We start from the raw sequence: 16,168 nt of genomic DNA, 5'->3' as shown, positions 1-16,168 counted from the left end.
TTTATGTCCACATATTTAAGATTTAACCTTTGAGAGGGAAGAAGCATTCCTTGCTCTTACCAAATACAAATCCGGCAACAAAGGCGTGAGCACTACAAGTTAGAGTTACCCATAAATGACTGCTAAGACATTTACATCTTTGCTTCCTGAGAAGCCATAGTTAAATCATTAACAAGTAAGAACTACCATTAAAAAAAAAACAAAAACCACAACTACTCTCAAGTTATTTCAAGCCAGTACAGTTCTTGGCACAGGTACATGATGCTCATCTAGAAAAGAAATGGAAATACAAAGACTTTTTTTTCCAGTTTATTCTCTGTGGATCTAAAGTCCTTTCATTTTGAAGTGAGCTAAATGGTGAGCTGCAGAGAAAAAGGACATCGCTCCTAAAACAGCAGCAGTTTTCTTCAGCACAAGTAAACAAAGAGCACAAGATCAGACAACAACTGTTACTTCAGTCACATGGGGTAACAGCTTAGAATCCTTCACACAGCTGTTAACACTGCAACCTGGCTCCAACTCCCCTGCAATAAAGGAGACATTTTGACTCATTAACCAATTAGGAAATAAACCAAGTGTCCAAGTTGCTAATAAGCTCTGGTGACATTCACATAATTTCCTCATAACTGGAATCACAGTAGAAACACTCATGTATCCCAGTGATTATTTTAACTCTTAGTTCATTGTAGCTTTTGTAACCAATATACCTCTAAACAAAACACACCACTCAAGCACCATTAGGTCTCCTCAGCACCTTCAGACAACTCTCTGTGTACCTGCACACTCACTGCAGCTAATCTTCATCTTCTCAAAGACAGTCTGCAACATGCACAATGGCCCAATGTAACCTATGACTGTGGAGAAAACAAAACTGCCTTACTGTAATTTTGTACTGCAGCAAGCCATAAAAAGTGGTAACACTAAAATGTAGACCTGTATCTCATAGAACTGACACAGAAAGCATCAAGATGAACCATGTGCTCTTAAAGCCTACCATAAATCAAAGGCTTTGCTTATCTTCTTGTGAAAATGCGTTCTCTTTATGTTAATAAACAGCACCAACTACTTATTGGTTTGTTACTGACAGATAAAATTCTTATTAGTCTAAAACCTAGCTGCAGCAGCACGTGACAATGCAAACTGAAGGTATCGCCAGCATTGCATAATGAGGTAATCTGATGCACACTAACAGCTGTGCTATCTAGGGGAAAGGTCCACCCATGAGAAATTCCACGACACACTTCACCTAGTTTTTTCAGCAAACTTTGAACAGTGTGAACCCATAAAGCTTTTCTTATAAGGCATATTCCATCCAGAATTGAAGACGTTTCATTTTTCAAAACCCTGCAGTTGACATACTGCTTAAGGCAGAGAAGAGGGGAAGGAGCATCAAATCCTAACCTACTCCTCATTCACAATTCCTCAGGGGAAGAGAACTCCTGTGTCACTCAGCAACAGTGCCCTGTTAAACGGGTTAACAAAAGGCAACCTCCTTCACGCATTTAAACAACCACAACACAAAGTTGGCTCAATCTTTTTACTCTTCAAATCTTACAATGAGATTATGCCCGATTCCTTCTTCCTATCAATATATTTGTGACCGATTTCCAGCAATTCCTCTTCTGCTAAAGCTGTCTCAGCTCATACATTTCCCCTTGCAAGACTGGCGTAACACCTCTGCAGTCCTCACTGGGCACACCTGGCCAGCTTCACTCAGCCTTTCACTAATTAGGAATTTCTTTCCCTTTTCCCACACTTGTTTTATTTATTTTTTTTTAAATCTCTCTCAAGCAAAGGTACAGTATCTCAATATTTTATCAGTATCTTAAATGGTGCTATCAGCACTCTTTGCTATCTCCACCATGAATATCTCAGATAACAGACCTTAGGTTCAGCTGTCTTTTTTCCTCCCTCCCTGACTCATGTGATGAAATCCTATGATTTCATTTCCATCTCATTTCCATAGCTTGATACACTGGCAAGCTAATAACTTTCCTGCTTTAAATGGGGCTGGAAGAGTGGAGAGAAAGCCAAAGCTAAAAATAGAGGGGGGGAACAAAAAACAAAACAAGAGTCATGGGTCAGATGGGCTAACATTCTCACTGCTGCTTTCCACTTAAGACATTGCTAATGATTTACACATGTTTCAGTTATTCCTTCCCATTATACAATTATTTTGAGTGATTCAAACCTGGCTTAAAATGGAAGTTTTTGTTTTCCTTTGAATGTAAATAGAATATACATCTTTAAAGATTAATTTCAGCTGCTTAGCACAGGAAGTTTTTCCAAACACTGCAGATCTACAGCTAAATAAATTCCCCAAATGTTAAATGACACCTTCCAGACCATTTTCAGCAGTGAAGTCTTGCAGAACACCTGCCTGCTCAGCAGCAAGGGAAAGAAAAACCTTCGTAACAGAAGGCAGAACTGTTTGCCAGGCAGGTGTGACCATCCACACATATGTACTCATTACCACAAACTGATTTCTGAAGATAGCAGTGAGAGACTGGGTCACTACCTGATCAGCACAGTTTCATGGAAAACCAGCTTACCAAATGCCAACCTCACAAAGCTATAAGAAACAACTATCTGCTGAAGAGAAATTCCTCACTAGCAACCAGCTTGACAGCACCCAGCCCAATGGCACTGACAAGATCTGTATACATTTCCCATTCCTGCTGGCAAAGCACAACCTTGGCAGTACAGCTGGAATGCAGTTGGATCTCACAGTAACGCAGGCCACACCAACCAGCTCAAGTGTTTCCCATCAGCCCCATTCTTCAGGCAGCCCTAGCATCCATCTACATGAAAACCAGCTGGGGACCAACATTAAGCAGCACTGCACCAGAAGTCATTCTTAAGATTAAAATCCTGTGGGATATTGCTCTACTCCAGACCAATTTTCAGTTGCCAACACCACATTCACTGTGCTGACCAAAACCATCTCATTTCTGTACTCTCCATTAAAATCTAGACCATAATTGTGGCACTCCACATTTAACATCACCACTAGGTCTTACACAACAAAAAATCCGGGCTTAAGTAACACTGCACAGTTATGCTGCACCCAAGCATCACAGATGTAACAATGTCAATATTGGCCAAAAACATTATTTGCTGAGAAGCAACAACTAATTATTCATAAATTGACCACAGAAGCTACAACATGCATTAGCTGTGAAGCCATGACACCCCTGAGCACGCATTCTGTGACCTCTACCTACTGCCTACTGACTTGGGGCGAGATGCCAGATATTGCTCTGGAGAGCAACCCCAAAGTTTCACTCTCATCTAAGAAAAGCAATCCAATTAAGGCATACAGCTGCTTCTTTCCTATGCCTGTCATAGATCAGAAGGACAATGAAGCAGACCCCAGGCTCTCCATGAGCACAGGCTGAGCAGACAAGAACATGGGCTCCAAAACGAACATTCCCTTCTCTGAGAGGAAAAAGGCCTGAGAATGTAGAAGACTGTCTACAATACTCAGTATTTCATCTGTAAGGATTTAAAAGAATTGTTACTACAGAAAGATAACTTCATGTGTTGGAATATTGGGAAATACTAATTATCTTCCTCCCCACGCAAAGCAAACCCCGCAATCAATACTCAGGGCTTACACATCATGTGGCAACCGCACTGCATTTTGCAATGTGTCCCCGAGCACAGAACAAACATCAGCAGAGGGTGCAATTAAATACAAAAAACCAGAAAAACGGGACTATATAGTGTTCTAGAGACGGATACACCTACAACTTCACAACACCAGAACTGGAGTCAGATTTAATTAACTTTTTCAATCTAAACAATGCCTTGTCACGCTTTCCTGCAAGAAAATGAATGAATGGCAAATTTACTCCTGCACATAAATGAAAAACTACAAAATCAACAAGAACTTATGTCTCTTATTTAGCAAAGAAATACTCCACACAACAGCTTTTAAGAGTTCTGCTCTCACCTGCTGCTCCCATCCCCACCTTCTCCAGAACGCCTACAGCCGAGGGCTCAGCTGTTGCACATTTCAGGCAATACAGCCACCGTCATCCGGCTCTGCACCCTGATTAGCTTTTTCCTTCTCCCCTCAATATATGAAAGAAACCAAATTCCTTGTTCTATCTGGCTTGAGTAACTACACAAAAACATACAAGTCTTTGCTTTGCAACGCTAAAAACTACTCTAAGTTTGAAATGCAAGTTTATATCCTCTTACTTGCATCAAATAAACATGCAGCTTAATCCAAGAGCTGCAGCTTTTCTTCTTGAATGGAAATTTGAAGCTACACAAGAACTCCATAAGAACAGTTCACGCTAGAGAATGATGTGGTCACCAACACGTTACATTTCGTAGGAGCCCATAATTTTCCCCAGGTAGTGCAAGAACTATGCAATTCTGCAACAAAAGAATGTGTTGAGGTGAGGGGCATGCAGAACTTAGCAAAAACTAATCTGACAAGCAGAAGGCACTGATGAAGTGGCCTTGGGAAAGTTGCATCCCTCCAAAGCTATTTCGGACTTTTTATTCTTCTCAAAGAGATGCCTGTGTACATTTGTTTCAGTATTAAAGAAAAAAACAAGCAAACAAAAACCAAAAATCCACTCTGAGTAGTGGAACACATAGTGCTTCATACTGAACAGAGATGTCCCCAGGTTTGGCAGCAGGCAGCTGCAAGCATGCCTCTATCCCTCATTATCCTTTCAGAACATGCTGATCTCGGAAAAGGAAGGAAAAGTGCATTGGTTCTACTTGAAGGAACAGAAGGAACTTGAAGGAACAGTAGTGTGTCCACAGCAGGGTGCTCCCTAGCTGTGCTGCTCTGCTGTTGGTGCCTGCCCGGGCACTGCACAGCAGCTCCATACCTGTATACATGTTAACCACGACCAAGCAAATGAAGCACATTGCTTCCTAATCGCCGAGCCTAACACAACGAAGCACATCAGAAACATAGATGTCACAGCCTTAAATCACGAGGCGAATCCACTGACACCTCCCAGACCAACGAAAAGCCAGAGGCAACGCTCATAAGCAGCACATCACCAAATCAGTTTCTGCTTGTGCGTTTCTCCAGCCCGACGAAGTAGTGCAGAGCTCCCAGCACCGCTCTCGCCTCCGCCCGCGGCTCAGCGCGGCCACTACTTACAGCGCTGCTTGTGCGCTATGAGCTTCATGGGCGCGTCCGGGAGGCTGCTCGGCCGGCGGGACCCTGCTGCCTGGCTGCTGCCTGGCTGCGGGGGTGCCGTCAGCCCGCATTCGTGCCGGGCCGCCGCTCCCCGCCCGCCGCCGCCCCATTGGCGCAGGGCGGGGCCGTGCCCTGCCTCCGCCGCCGCATTGGCCGGCACCGAGGGCCTTCGCTCCGCCCGGCCGGAACGGGAGGGGGGGGGGGGGGCATGCTTGGGGCGGGGGAGAGGGGCTGGGGCAGCGCGGGGAGGGCTGCGGTGCCGGGGGGGGTGGGTGGGCGCCGAGCCGCGCCGCCGCGCCGCCGCGCCCATCACTTACGTGGCCTGTGCCGCCGTCCCGAGTCTACCCTGCGGCGCAACCTGCATTTCTTGGCCGGGGAGCCACGTCCGAGCGGCGGCGGCTCCGGGCGGAGCAGCAGCGGGTGCGGCGTCTCCCCGCAGCCACCGTTGCTGAGCGTCGGGCCCGCAGGGTGGAAGCCGTTGTGCAGCAGCCCGCCGCGCAGCGAGCAGGAGGCGGCGGACGGTGCCCCCGTGGCGGCCGCGGGCTGCGCGCGGAGCTGCTCCCCCATGGCGGCGGTGTCTCTCTCCCCTTTGTCTCCCAGCTCAGCTCCAGCGGGGCGCGGCGGAGCCGCCGCTCACGCCGCCAGCAGCTCCGCGCGCCGAGGATGCGGCGCCCGTCCGCCCTCTCCCCCCTCCCTAGTGGGGACGGCGCAGGCGTGGTGGCGGCCGCGGCGCGCTGCAAAGGGGCGGCCGCCGCCCTTCGGCGGGAACGCGGCGCCCCCAGCTCACGCGACCCCGGCACCTGCGGGCCCCGGGCGGGCGGCTCCCGGCGCCTGTCCCCGCCCCGCGGGTTCGCCCCCCGCCCGCGGGCACGCCCTGCCTCATCCGGAGCCATCGGGGCAGCGCTCCACTCTGTGCCCGGCGTCACGTGTCCCGGAGCGGTCGGGAGCGACGCGCGCGACCTTGAGCGCGGCCGACCTCGCGCGTTTTCCCTATCTCGGCGTTCCCTGCGCAGCGCTGCTGCTCGTCCTCTAACCGTGATTTATGGCCCGGCGGAAAAACACATTTTCTGAATGGAGTGTAAAAACATCAAATATCCAGTGGCTACAGATATACAAATACACAGTGACTACGCTGCGGCATCGCGTATCCAGCCGCACAACGCTCGGTCGGTTCTGCCCCATGCACGAAGGTCACTTCTACACAGCCGCCCGTCGCCGCATAGATGACGGGCCATTATAAGAGCCGGTCGCATAGCGGCTTCTCCTCACACCTACCACTGACACAGGACACGGGCCCTGCACTGCACACCAACCTCACCACAGGAAGGTTAGTTGTACCTGGCCCCAGCCAAGGATACAGCAGTGCAGCCCAACGGAACAGCCTTGAGAGGGATAATGTGAAGTTATCTCCACTTCTCAGCTGAGACCAGAGCACTGTGCTTCAGGAATCAAGAACAAGTCACAGGCAAATGCATGCATGAAACTGGGGAATGGAGAATGTGTTTGGGAACAAAGAACATATAAAGCATCCTTCCTAAAGCCAATAACTAACATTTTGAAGATGATTAAAACACTCTGATTTTTTCTCACAATAGATGAGCAGCTGCTGCAAGTGGCACCCCAAAAGCGGCTGCCCTGAAGATGGTGGGAAGGACCACATGAGCTATGGGGCATCCTAAACTGCACAACTCACTGAGAATCTTACTTACTGAATCACATTTAAGTAAAACCAAGAGCTGTGCTTTTAGGACTAGTACTCAGGGACCATCAGCTGTAGTCCCAGCAGCCAGCTGGGTATGGTTCATATATGGTAACACAGGTCACAAGGAGTCCTTGCTGCTTATGCTCCTCAGTTTGCCCTGGCTCTTGCCTTCTCCATCCCTGACAGTCTGACTGCACACACAGTGAGACTAATGCACAGCAGACGATCATTCCTGCAAACCTGCTTTTCTCTTGCAATTGCAGCATAACTGGGAGTAGATACAGCAGCACTTCATACAACTCAGCCAAAGGGTGGCAACTTTTAACCTTCCTCCATAAAAGCAAACCAACTTTTAATTGTACACTTAGTTTCTGTGTGGTAGGATAAGCAGCCATTCCATTGACTGCAATGGAATGCAGCATCTGTTTCAAGTATTGCAACTAATTTTAAGCATTAAACTTCTGGAATAACTTAAAAAAAAAAAAAAAAAAAAAAAAAAAAAAAAAAGGTAAAATCACAACAGCAAGGTTTTGTCTAGGCAAGAAACGATCTAAAAGCATATTCAAATCTAGAATAAAAGGATAACAGTGAAGGAAATACCCTGTGGCTGCTGAAACAAGAAAAAAATATGAGTGCAAACTGCAGCACGTGAATTTTGATTATGCCTTCAGGCAGATATTCCCTAGCATGAAGTTAGAGAAGCAGTAGATGCATTCAAAGATTGAAGACTGTCCACTACTTCAAGTCTTTTATGAAAGGTTAAACAACTACAAGGAACAGTTTGGGTAAAGCTGATCCTGCCCTGGCATAAAGAGAAGGCCTGGCCTCACACCTTTCTGAGAGTCATTCCCATCTTTGGCATTCAGTGGAAAGTGATCCAAGACTTTTGCATGAGCGAAGTTGAAACTGGGAGCAGATACACTGTTCATCCTACATCATTAGGATGCATCACTACACCACTACACCACTAGCTATGCATCAGCTATGAGCCACATCACCACACTTCAGGATCGCATTGCTTGATGTAGCGATGCAGGCATTCTGTGCTCCTCTAATAATCTGCCAAAGGGCTGAATTGGTGTCACAAAGGCCTCACGTTATTAACTACAATAGTAGTAATATAAATTTATTTTGAAAATCTGGAATGTCTTAGAAAATACAACTCAGAAGAAATGTGACAGGATTAGTTAATCTCCTCAAAACAGTACAGGAAGCAGAAATAAACTTTCCCACTACACCCACAGCTTTGCAGCTAGTTCAAAGACCTGCTGTACAACAGCAACAGGCTGAAGGCACACACTGCTTTTGAGAAGTGGCATTGCCTTCTCTTCTCTTCACACCACACGTACACGTTACTGCTCTTGCAAAGCTCTTGCGAATCAAGAACTAGGTGTGGAGTCTGTAAGATGTCAGTAAGATCATGGCATGTTATTACAGGCTCCGTTTTCCTTTTATCCAGGCTTTCTAAACAAATCCTAAGAGTTAGTTCAGATTTGAGTTCAACCCACAAGTCAACAACACAGGTAGGGGTGCAATATTGACAAACGCTATCTGGGATGCTTGCAGTTCTTTCAATACTAATATTTACACTATATTTCTGTCTTCCTTTCTGAAAAGGCAGGTGTGGAAACTACTTGTTTACTTTAACTCATTTCTTACATATGTCACTGCAAACCAGTAATCTGTGGGAACAGAACGACAAACACAGCATGCTGAAAGACCCAGGACACAAACAAACTCAGAACAGTCAACTTTCTACTATCACTGACCCATGGCATACTACACACTTGCATGGCAAACATTTCATGCCTTATTCTATGCCTGCCTACGCTGCAGGTACCCAGGTTTCTATTACGTCTGTTTACTTGCTTATAAACACACAGACACAGGCTGTAACACTCTGAGCCAATTCCATCAAATTTTAAGATAGTTTGAGATGGGATTGAAAGCACTATTTTAGATCCTATAGTTTCAACCTCAATGGAAATGGGGGCAGGGAGCATGAAAACCACATGTGTTATCATCAGACAATCTTGCCTGAAACCCATGAAGCTCCATGCTCATTTTGAGGAACTCGTATTATTCCTGTTTGGAGGCAAAGCTAAGGGAAGCATCAAGCAGATGCAGTCCACATGTAAACCCGCCACCCAAGAACCCCTCAAAATGCTACAGAGCACTGTCGCTGTTTTTCCTATTCAAAGCCAGCCAGCTACAAAGCTTTGGTCACATTTTGGAAAGTGGTAATTAGGAGTAATAACCTTGATAAGGAGCAACATCCTTCTCAAATTACATAAATCATATTACACAATGCAAAGAGTGTAACGAAACAAACCTCGTTTAGCTGCCTGCAGATTTGTGTTCTAGGGATTGCTGGCACTTTGCCATTCCTGCTTATACTTCCATTCCGGTTACTTCTGTTTTCATCATGCTTCTATATTAGAGGAACACATCTGAGACGAGAAGCTACAACTTACAGAGAGAACAAAGAGCATAAATTTAGTCATATGCCTGAATGTTTGCCAGATTGAGGCCAAGAAAGATTGCATTGAAACCATTAGTGCTTTCCCTCCCCACCCACATCTTAGCTCCTTTTAATTATGCCTGTTGTGACACTTAGTAAAAACTACTGATTTTAATAACTCTTGAGTTGCTTTGTTCCCCTGCAGAGGCAGATCTCATTTCCCCTTTGCTTGCATCATGGGCAAAACAAAGAGAGGCACTGTCTCTAAGTAGCTACCTAACTTGGGTGGTCTGAAGAGGTTCAGGAGGCATGTTCTTATACTTCACTGACGACAGATACCTCATAGATAGACCTCTAAGCCAAGTGCCCAAGCTCTTGTCCAGGTGAGGCAATAGGAATGCAGCCTGGAAAACTTTCTTGAGTAGGACATGACCTGTATATCTAACAACACCAGCTAAGACACAGGAGTAACAGTCAGAAGAATACATAGGTGAGCCTGGCCTTACCAGTCTGTCCCTTCCTATGGACAGATTCTGCACTGGTCCACATGGTTTCCACAGCTCAGGATATTCCTGAGATGAGGTTAGTTGGTGGCTGCTCTCTTTCAACCAAACTGATAAAAGCATGAAGTAGTCACAGAAAACCTACAACCTCTACTTTCTAAAGATTTCTCTGCTAATATCTCTTTTTCTCCATGCCCAGCTAGACAAGTACAAATTACTTTATAGGTGTGTTTCCTCTTCACATTTTCAACTGATCCTTGTTGAAGCTGTTGGTGACCATCTTACACAGAAAACAAAACCTTCTGTGCCTTAGTTCAAACATTTCAAATAAAACTCCTTAAGTCTGTAAAGATTTAAAATCTAGTTTTTGATTATTGCTTTGAAGAACAAGTCAGTGATGATGAAGTAGGCATTGGAGATTAATCATCTTTTAACATGCTATGATCCCTATTTTGCAGAGCTTGTAAAAAAGCCAAAATCAGGTAGCATATTTGAACTATTATATATGTAAAAACCTAAAAATACACTCTTCTTTGCTCCCATCAGTCAATCCACAATCTCTCTCCCTAAGCATTTGGATCAACACACTGGCACTTACCTTAGTCAAACTTAAACACACAGAATTGGAAAGCATATAAATTGAGAACTCACTGATTGGGAAACACTGTTCCTAATCATTAAAAAAAAATGATTGCAACAAGTAGTGAGCATTTGGTAGGGGAAACAATGGCCCTTGCTCCACAACTGTTGCCCACAGACAATTACCCTCCTGTACATACACATACTGGTTTTGCTTGGCTGAGTATCTTCACGGTGGATTTTTTCAACTCAGCGCTCTTTAATGATGGCATTATGAAGCACCATATAAAAAGTGACAGTTTCGAAACAAGCTCTTTGAAATACAACAACTGAATAGTTGACAATTACAACCAACAATTACAAAAGACTTTATTGCTCACTCAGCACTACCAGATATGAAAAGGAGAAACTGGTTCTCCTGTCAGTACTCAGCAAGATTTTCCACTTGCGTTAATTTGTATGCCCAGAGCTTCAATGCTGACATGAAATTCCTGTGGATATCAAGGATTATAGATCAAGTTAAAACAAGAGACCAGACCTATGCCTGCAGGTGGAAGAAAAACAAACTCCTCTCTAAAACATCTATCTAGACATACCTCCAACTGGATTGCTTCTCCAGCTCAGGAGGGAAGGAGCACAGAGTGCTCAACATCTCTTCAAAATTAGTTCACAGACAGGGATCACTGCAAAAGGGAAACAGCACACCTTTGGCAACCACCTTCAGTAGTGGGGAGATGTGTCTCAATGATCATTTAAATACAGAGTTAAGTCCAAACATCACAACTAAGTCTGGAGTTAAAGCTTCAGTATCTCAACAACATGACTTCTCCTTCACACAAACACATCAAAGTCTTATGATGCTTTGATGCTGAAAAAAAATTTAATTTGCCCTTGTGAGATTAAGCTAAAACCACAGACGACAAAGCTCAAATGCTAATCTTTTAAAAATACCTTTTAAAAGTTCATGTTTGCAAAGAACTAGAGACTCTTGTGTAGGATGGAGCTGTGCTATTAATGACAAATTTCTCCCTAAAAGCTCTAGCTACCTAGTAACAAAGGAGGGAAACAACTAAATATTATGCTAAGGCTGGGTTGTTTTGCTGCAGTTATATCCTCTGATATTTCCAGAATTGTTAACGTTTTAGAGTAAATAATACCATGAATAATCTGTTGTGTGCAATGATTTTTTTCCCCCTGGAAGTCAATTTAGAAATTCCAGGTTTTCACACGGTCAATAAGAACTATGTACAAACAAATACAAAGAAAAAAAAAAAAAGAAAAAAAAAAAAAAAGAGACTTCTATCTACCAACTGGATACTCTTTGAAAAATAGATACAATAAAATACAATAACTTGCAGGGTCATTCCTGCATAGGCAACAATTTACATTTCACAGCAGGAACCTTAGTGTTACCAAAACATTTATTTTCGCGTAATAAAACATAGCATAACTGTACATACACATACTTGTCTAACGAAAATAAGATTCAAAGAGACGTATGGGTCATCTAAACACATTCCCTGAATCAAAAAATTAATCTGAAAGTGTCAGAGACACAAGAATCATAAGCCACAAAAGATTTTCGAATATCCTAGAATCATAGAATGGCTTGGATTGGAAGGGACCTCAAAGATCGTCTAGCTTTGACACTCATAAATTATTATCCTTTTTGACTCACAAATGGTAAATCAGAATCCTTAATCTTACCAACATCACCATGAATATGAATACACATTTTTTACCAATAGAATCCTTAATCTATCCAAATTTGTTGCTTCCGTCCTTAGTTTTAACACAGAAGCCAGATAAAGAAGCCACAAAGTTAGTTTTGGCACCAGCCTATTCAGAGATGGGAAGAGAAAACAAAAGCATTTTTTCTCTCTCATACAGCAGGAGAAAAGGACTTATTTTATCTTTTTGTTCGCTTGTTTCCAAAACATCTGTATACTGACTGAAAGCAGAACTGATGGGCCTGAGATATCAATCTCCAATGGTTTTTCTCTGATTGCTCTAAAAGGAGAAGGAACCGATTGATTTGTTTTGTCTCCGTTTATAAAACTTATTTAAAATATCAGAAGAGATGTGAGTTTTCATTCAATTACCTCTTACAAGGAAGGAAGAGGGGAAAAGCATAGTACACAAGCCAGAATGAATGCACAGCTACTCCATAAAGCAAAGATATGGAGAAAATACTGCTGCAGTGATTATGAGGCATCAGTGGTCAACAGTTACTAGGACGAGAACCCCCACAGATTACACAATCTGGTCTCCATTCACAAGTGTAAAACAAGTCTAATGTAAGGTGAAATAGATATTTCTGACCTGAAATTCTAATGGAAGAAAAACTGCCTGATTTCTAGCCTTATTATGCCAGTTTTCAGACCTTAATCCTCCCAAAATACATAAACTAGCAAATTCACGTTTAGAGGGGATTAAATATCATTTTGATACGAGAGCTAACAGCACTGAACTGACATATCATGACTGTTTTTCACAGGATCAGCAAAGACTACTTAATTAATTAATACTTCATTAACACTTACTAACAACAACAACAAAACTTAAATGGTATCTCTTTCCTACAGGGAGAAATTAGCCTGGAGTTCTAGTTTCAGTGAATTACACAGCCCGTGGTTAAGAAAAATAAATACCAAATCTTCTATCTCTATTCGTCAATCAAGTTTAAATTTGATTACAAACAGATTTATTCAGACCACTGCATGGACTGACATAAAGGAAAGATGACTTAATACAGCTCTAATTTCAGTCCTTTGCAATTAAGGAGTGCTTTGTATCTGCAGATCTTCAGATATTTCACAAAACGAATAATTGCTCTTTTCCCCTCCCATTTAAAGAGACAACAGCGGCAATCACAAACAAAAAGTAAGAGAAAAGACAGCTCTCACTTCTACACTAAAACAATTACTTAGATCAGCTGGACAAGAAGTCAAAACGAAAATACCCATGCCCTCTCAACTGTGAAATTTAATAGTAGCCTTCCACAGTCATTCTTAGACTTTTAACCCATTTGCTGTGACAGCAAAATGAAAATTTGGAAGATCTATGTCAGAAAAACATCAGAAGTAAATATCTTAATTTTCTTAAAAAGAATTCCCCTTAATTTCAGCCAATCACAGAACCAACAAGCTGCTTCAGTTCCCCAGAAAACCTATTCTCAGCAAGCTGGCTATTAACCTAGCAGAAATAGTATTCACAGCTGTTTGACTATTAATCTAGCAATGCTTTGGACTGACTGATAAGCAGTTAAACTTACATTTCATCAGACAAAACATGCTGTCTTCCACTTGATACAGGAAGGCCTTGGGAAGACTCCTCTTTCATGCTGCTTGTTGAAAGCAGAATCCATTGAGGCTTTGTTGTCTGGCGTTGTTCATTATTTAAATATAAATAAACAACACAAAAAGCCCATTCCTTGCAGTTTCAGCAAATTAATTCATCAGTATGAGCATTATTTGTTGAAGCTCCTTAAGCTTATTAGAAATACACATTTTCACCCCACTAACATTTTGCTGTTCTGCTTGTAACACTGAGTGTAAAGCTACTTGTTTATATTTGCCCGTATCTCCACCAAAAGTATGTCATTTGGTTGCTACCACTGCGATCAAAGTTCTAAGCACACAGGTTACTGACCTCAAAGCACTGTTTCAAGTCCTTGTTTGACATGTGTATTTTCTACGTCAATAGTTATTTGATCCATGCCCAGTACATTTACAACTGAACAGAAGTAAAAGAATGGAATCTACTCCTCCACGCATTGCTCTTAAGACATTCACTTGTCTCAGTACAATTCACTTATGAATAAAAATGCATATTCATATTGTATGAGAACTGCTGAATCACAGCTTGAACCTCTGATTGACCACCTGAGGTGAGCAATGAGTTAGCCCTGTGAGCACAGGTGAAGAAAATTCTCCTGTGCTACTGGAAGGGTGGGAGCTTGGCTCCGCTCTCCTAGACCCCATTTGAAAGCTGACTACGATGGGAGAGTTTTTCTCCAAGAGGTTGGAGTCTTCTCAGCAAGCTGGATAAGCTTTCCATCTGTTCTTCTTTAGCATGATAACCTGTTCAGCATAACTTTCTTGTATATTTCTTAATTATAACATCTGAATATTTACTGATTACATACACGTATAATAGCTTCTAATATAATTGTCTGTTCAACAGTTTAGGAATTGTAGCTAAGAAATGTTAACATCAAACTTGCTAAACCTTCTTTTTCATTACTTCAACTAAAAATAATTCAAAACTGTTACAATGCAATTGTGTTCTACGCTTTCTTTGCATAATGAATATCTAACATAGATGATAACATCCAACTTCTTTAGGGAAAAGTGTATGTACAGTCAAGTGAGACTGGATTCCATGCAACTAATAACACAGAAATCTGACATGAATTTAGTGATACAAAGAAAGGACAGGAACACAGGAATTGGGCAGGGGTGGGAAAGTGAGCAACAGACTCACCTAATGTGAGGTCAGCATTCCACAGTCTATGGCCCGTGTTGTCTTCCAATCATAGGTAGGCATCAGTAGTGGTTTTGCCTGCTCAGACCAGTATCGTGATAACACTTTACAAGCTGTAGCCAAAGGGAAAAGAACAAAGAAAAGGGTAGGGGGGGGGAGAAAAGAAAAAGAGACACATTTATGATTAGCAGCCTCTCATAACTGCTTTTCATGAAACACTTGATGAGGAACTTCGCAAAGCTGTGTACTCCTTGTCTTTCATTTGTGCTTCAGTAGTTCCTTCTCACCTTCTCCTTCTGTGAGGCAGAGATGTCTAAATAACATACTCTGGAAACATTCACAACAGTAACATTCACAACTGGTAACGTGGAGACTTGAACAAAGTGGATTTGGGCTGAATAGCAGAGGGCATATTTCTGAAAAGGAATAGAAGTGCCAAGAACATCCATACCCGTTTTATGACAGACAGAACACAAAGTTATTAGCAACCTCACTACTTCACTACCTCATGTTCAGAATCATCATATTACCAGAGTGCCACTACAGATTCTACATCTGGAGGCTGAGCTAACTGATAATAAGCAAATTTATTGAAATTAATATATAGTTTAAAGCTTCCGTGAGTAGAACCTAGCAAATATTTTAATGGTTATGGCCTACCGAGAACATATGCAGTTAGTAATACCCAATAAGCATAGCCTTACAGAGAGGTCTACAGGTGGAAAGCATTATTATTCCAAATTACCAAACAGTAAAATCAGGATAAAACAATTTAAAGCTATTTGCTCAAACACAATCTTATCTATATGAAAGTTATGATTCCATTCTCTCTCAAAACCTTTCAAAATAAGCTAAACCAAAACCAAATGTATAAAGCACAACTCCCTTAAGGCATTTAGATTCTTACTGATACAACACTAGATATCTCTATAAAGGGAATTTTACCAAGGTACTCTATCTACCCCAAGCAAAGGTGGGATGAGAATTTCACATATCAATGTTTTCCCAAATCATCAATTTACTACAAATTCTGGGGTGAGAAAAGTTGATTTATATGAATGTTCCTGTGATAAGGCTTCATACACCATCATTCATAGTTCCCATAGGCAAAGAAATACATACCATATTCATTTTTTCTTGTTGAAGTTCACTGCTGAGATTTGTAGTGGCCATGTTAAGAGCTGCTTTACACACCCAGTTGCTAGCTATACTATCCACCAAGAACAAAAAACAAAACATCAAGTCAGTAATTTTGGCCTGTGCAG

The 16,168-nt window shown here is 42.5% G+C and overlaps 1 protein-coding gene across 4 annotated transcripts in view; it reads right to left on the bottom strand.

Moving 5' to 3' along the window:
- The window catches only part of PANK1 (pantothenate kinase 1), a 40,002-nt gene that overhangs the window by 20,532 nt on the left and 3,302 nt on the right, over positions 1 to 16,168 (bottom strand). Inside the window, exons 2-3 of one of the 4 annotated variants that reach the window (XM_052677364.1) lie at positions 16,026 to 16,108; positions 14,904 to 15,016 (exon numbers count right to left, since the gene is read on the bottom strand). Coding sequence is in view for 3 of the 4 variants with exons in the window: in XM_052677361.1 (XP_052533321.1) it covers positions 5,491 to 5,740 (250 nt within the window). In the remaining variant the exon portion in view is untranslated. Of the gene's footprint in view, positions 1 to 5,134; positions 5,272 to 5,490; positions 5,842 to 13,692; positions 14,000 to 14,903; positions 15,017 to 16,025; positions 16,109 to 16,168 lie in introns of those variants that run through there. The other 3 variants (XM_052677363.1, XM_052677361.1, XM_052677362.1) reach the window with 3 other exon arrangements.

This window comes from Tympanuchus pallidicinctus, unplaced genomic scaffold, assembly GCF_026119805.1.
Source record: "Tympanuchus pallidicinctus isolate F22 unplaced genomic scaffold, pur_lepc_1.0 scaffold16, whole genome shotgun sequence".
Taxonomy (NCBI): Eukaryota; Metazoa; Chordata; class Aves; order Galliformes; family Phasianidae; genus Tympanuchus; species Tympanuchus pallidicinctus.
Note: the sequence above shows the minus strand (reverse complement) of the source record. Positions and strands in the feature narration are given on the sequence as shown.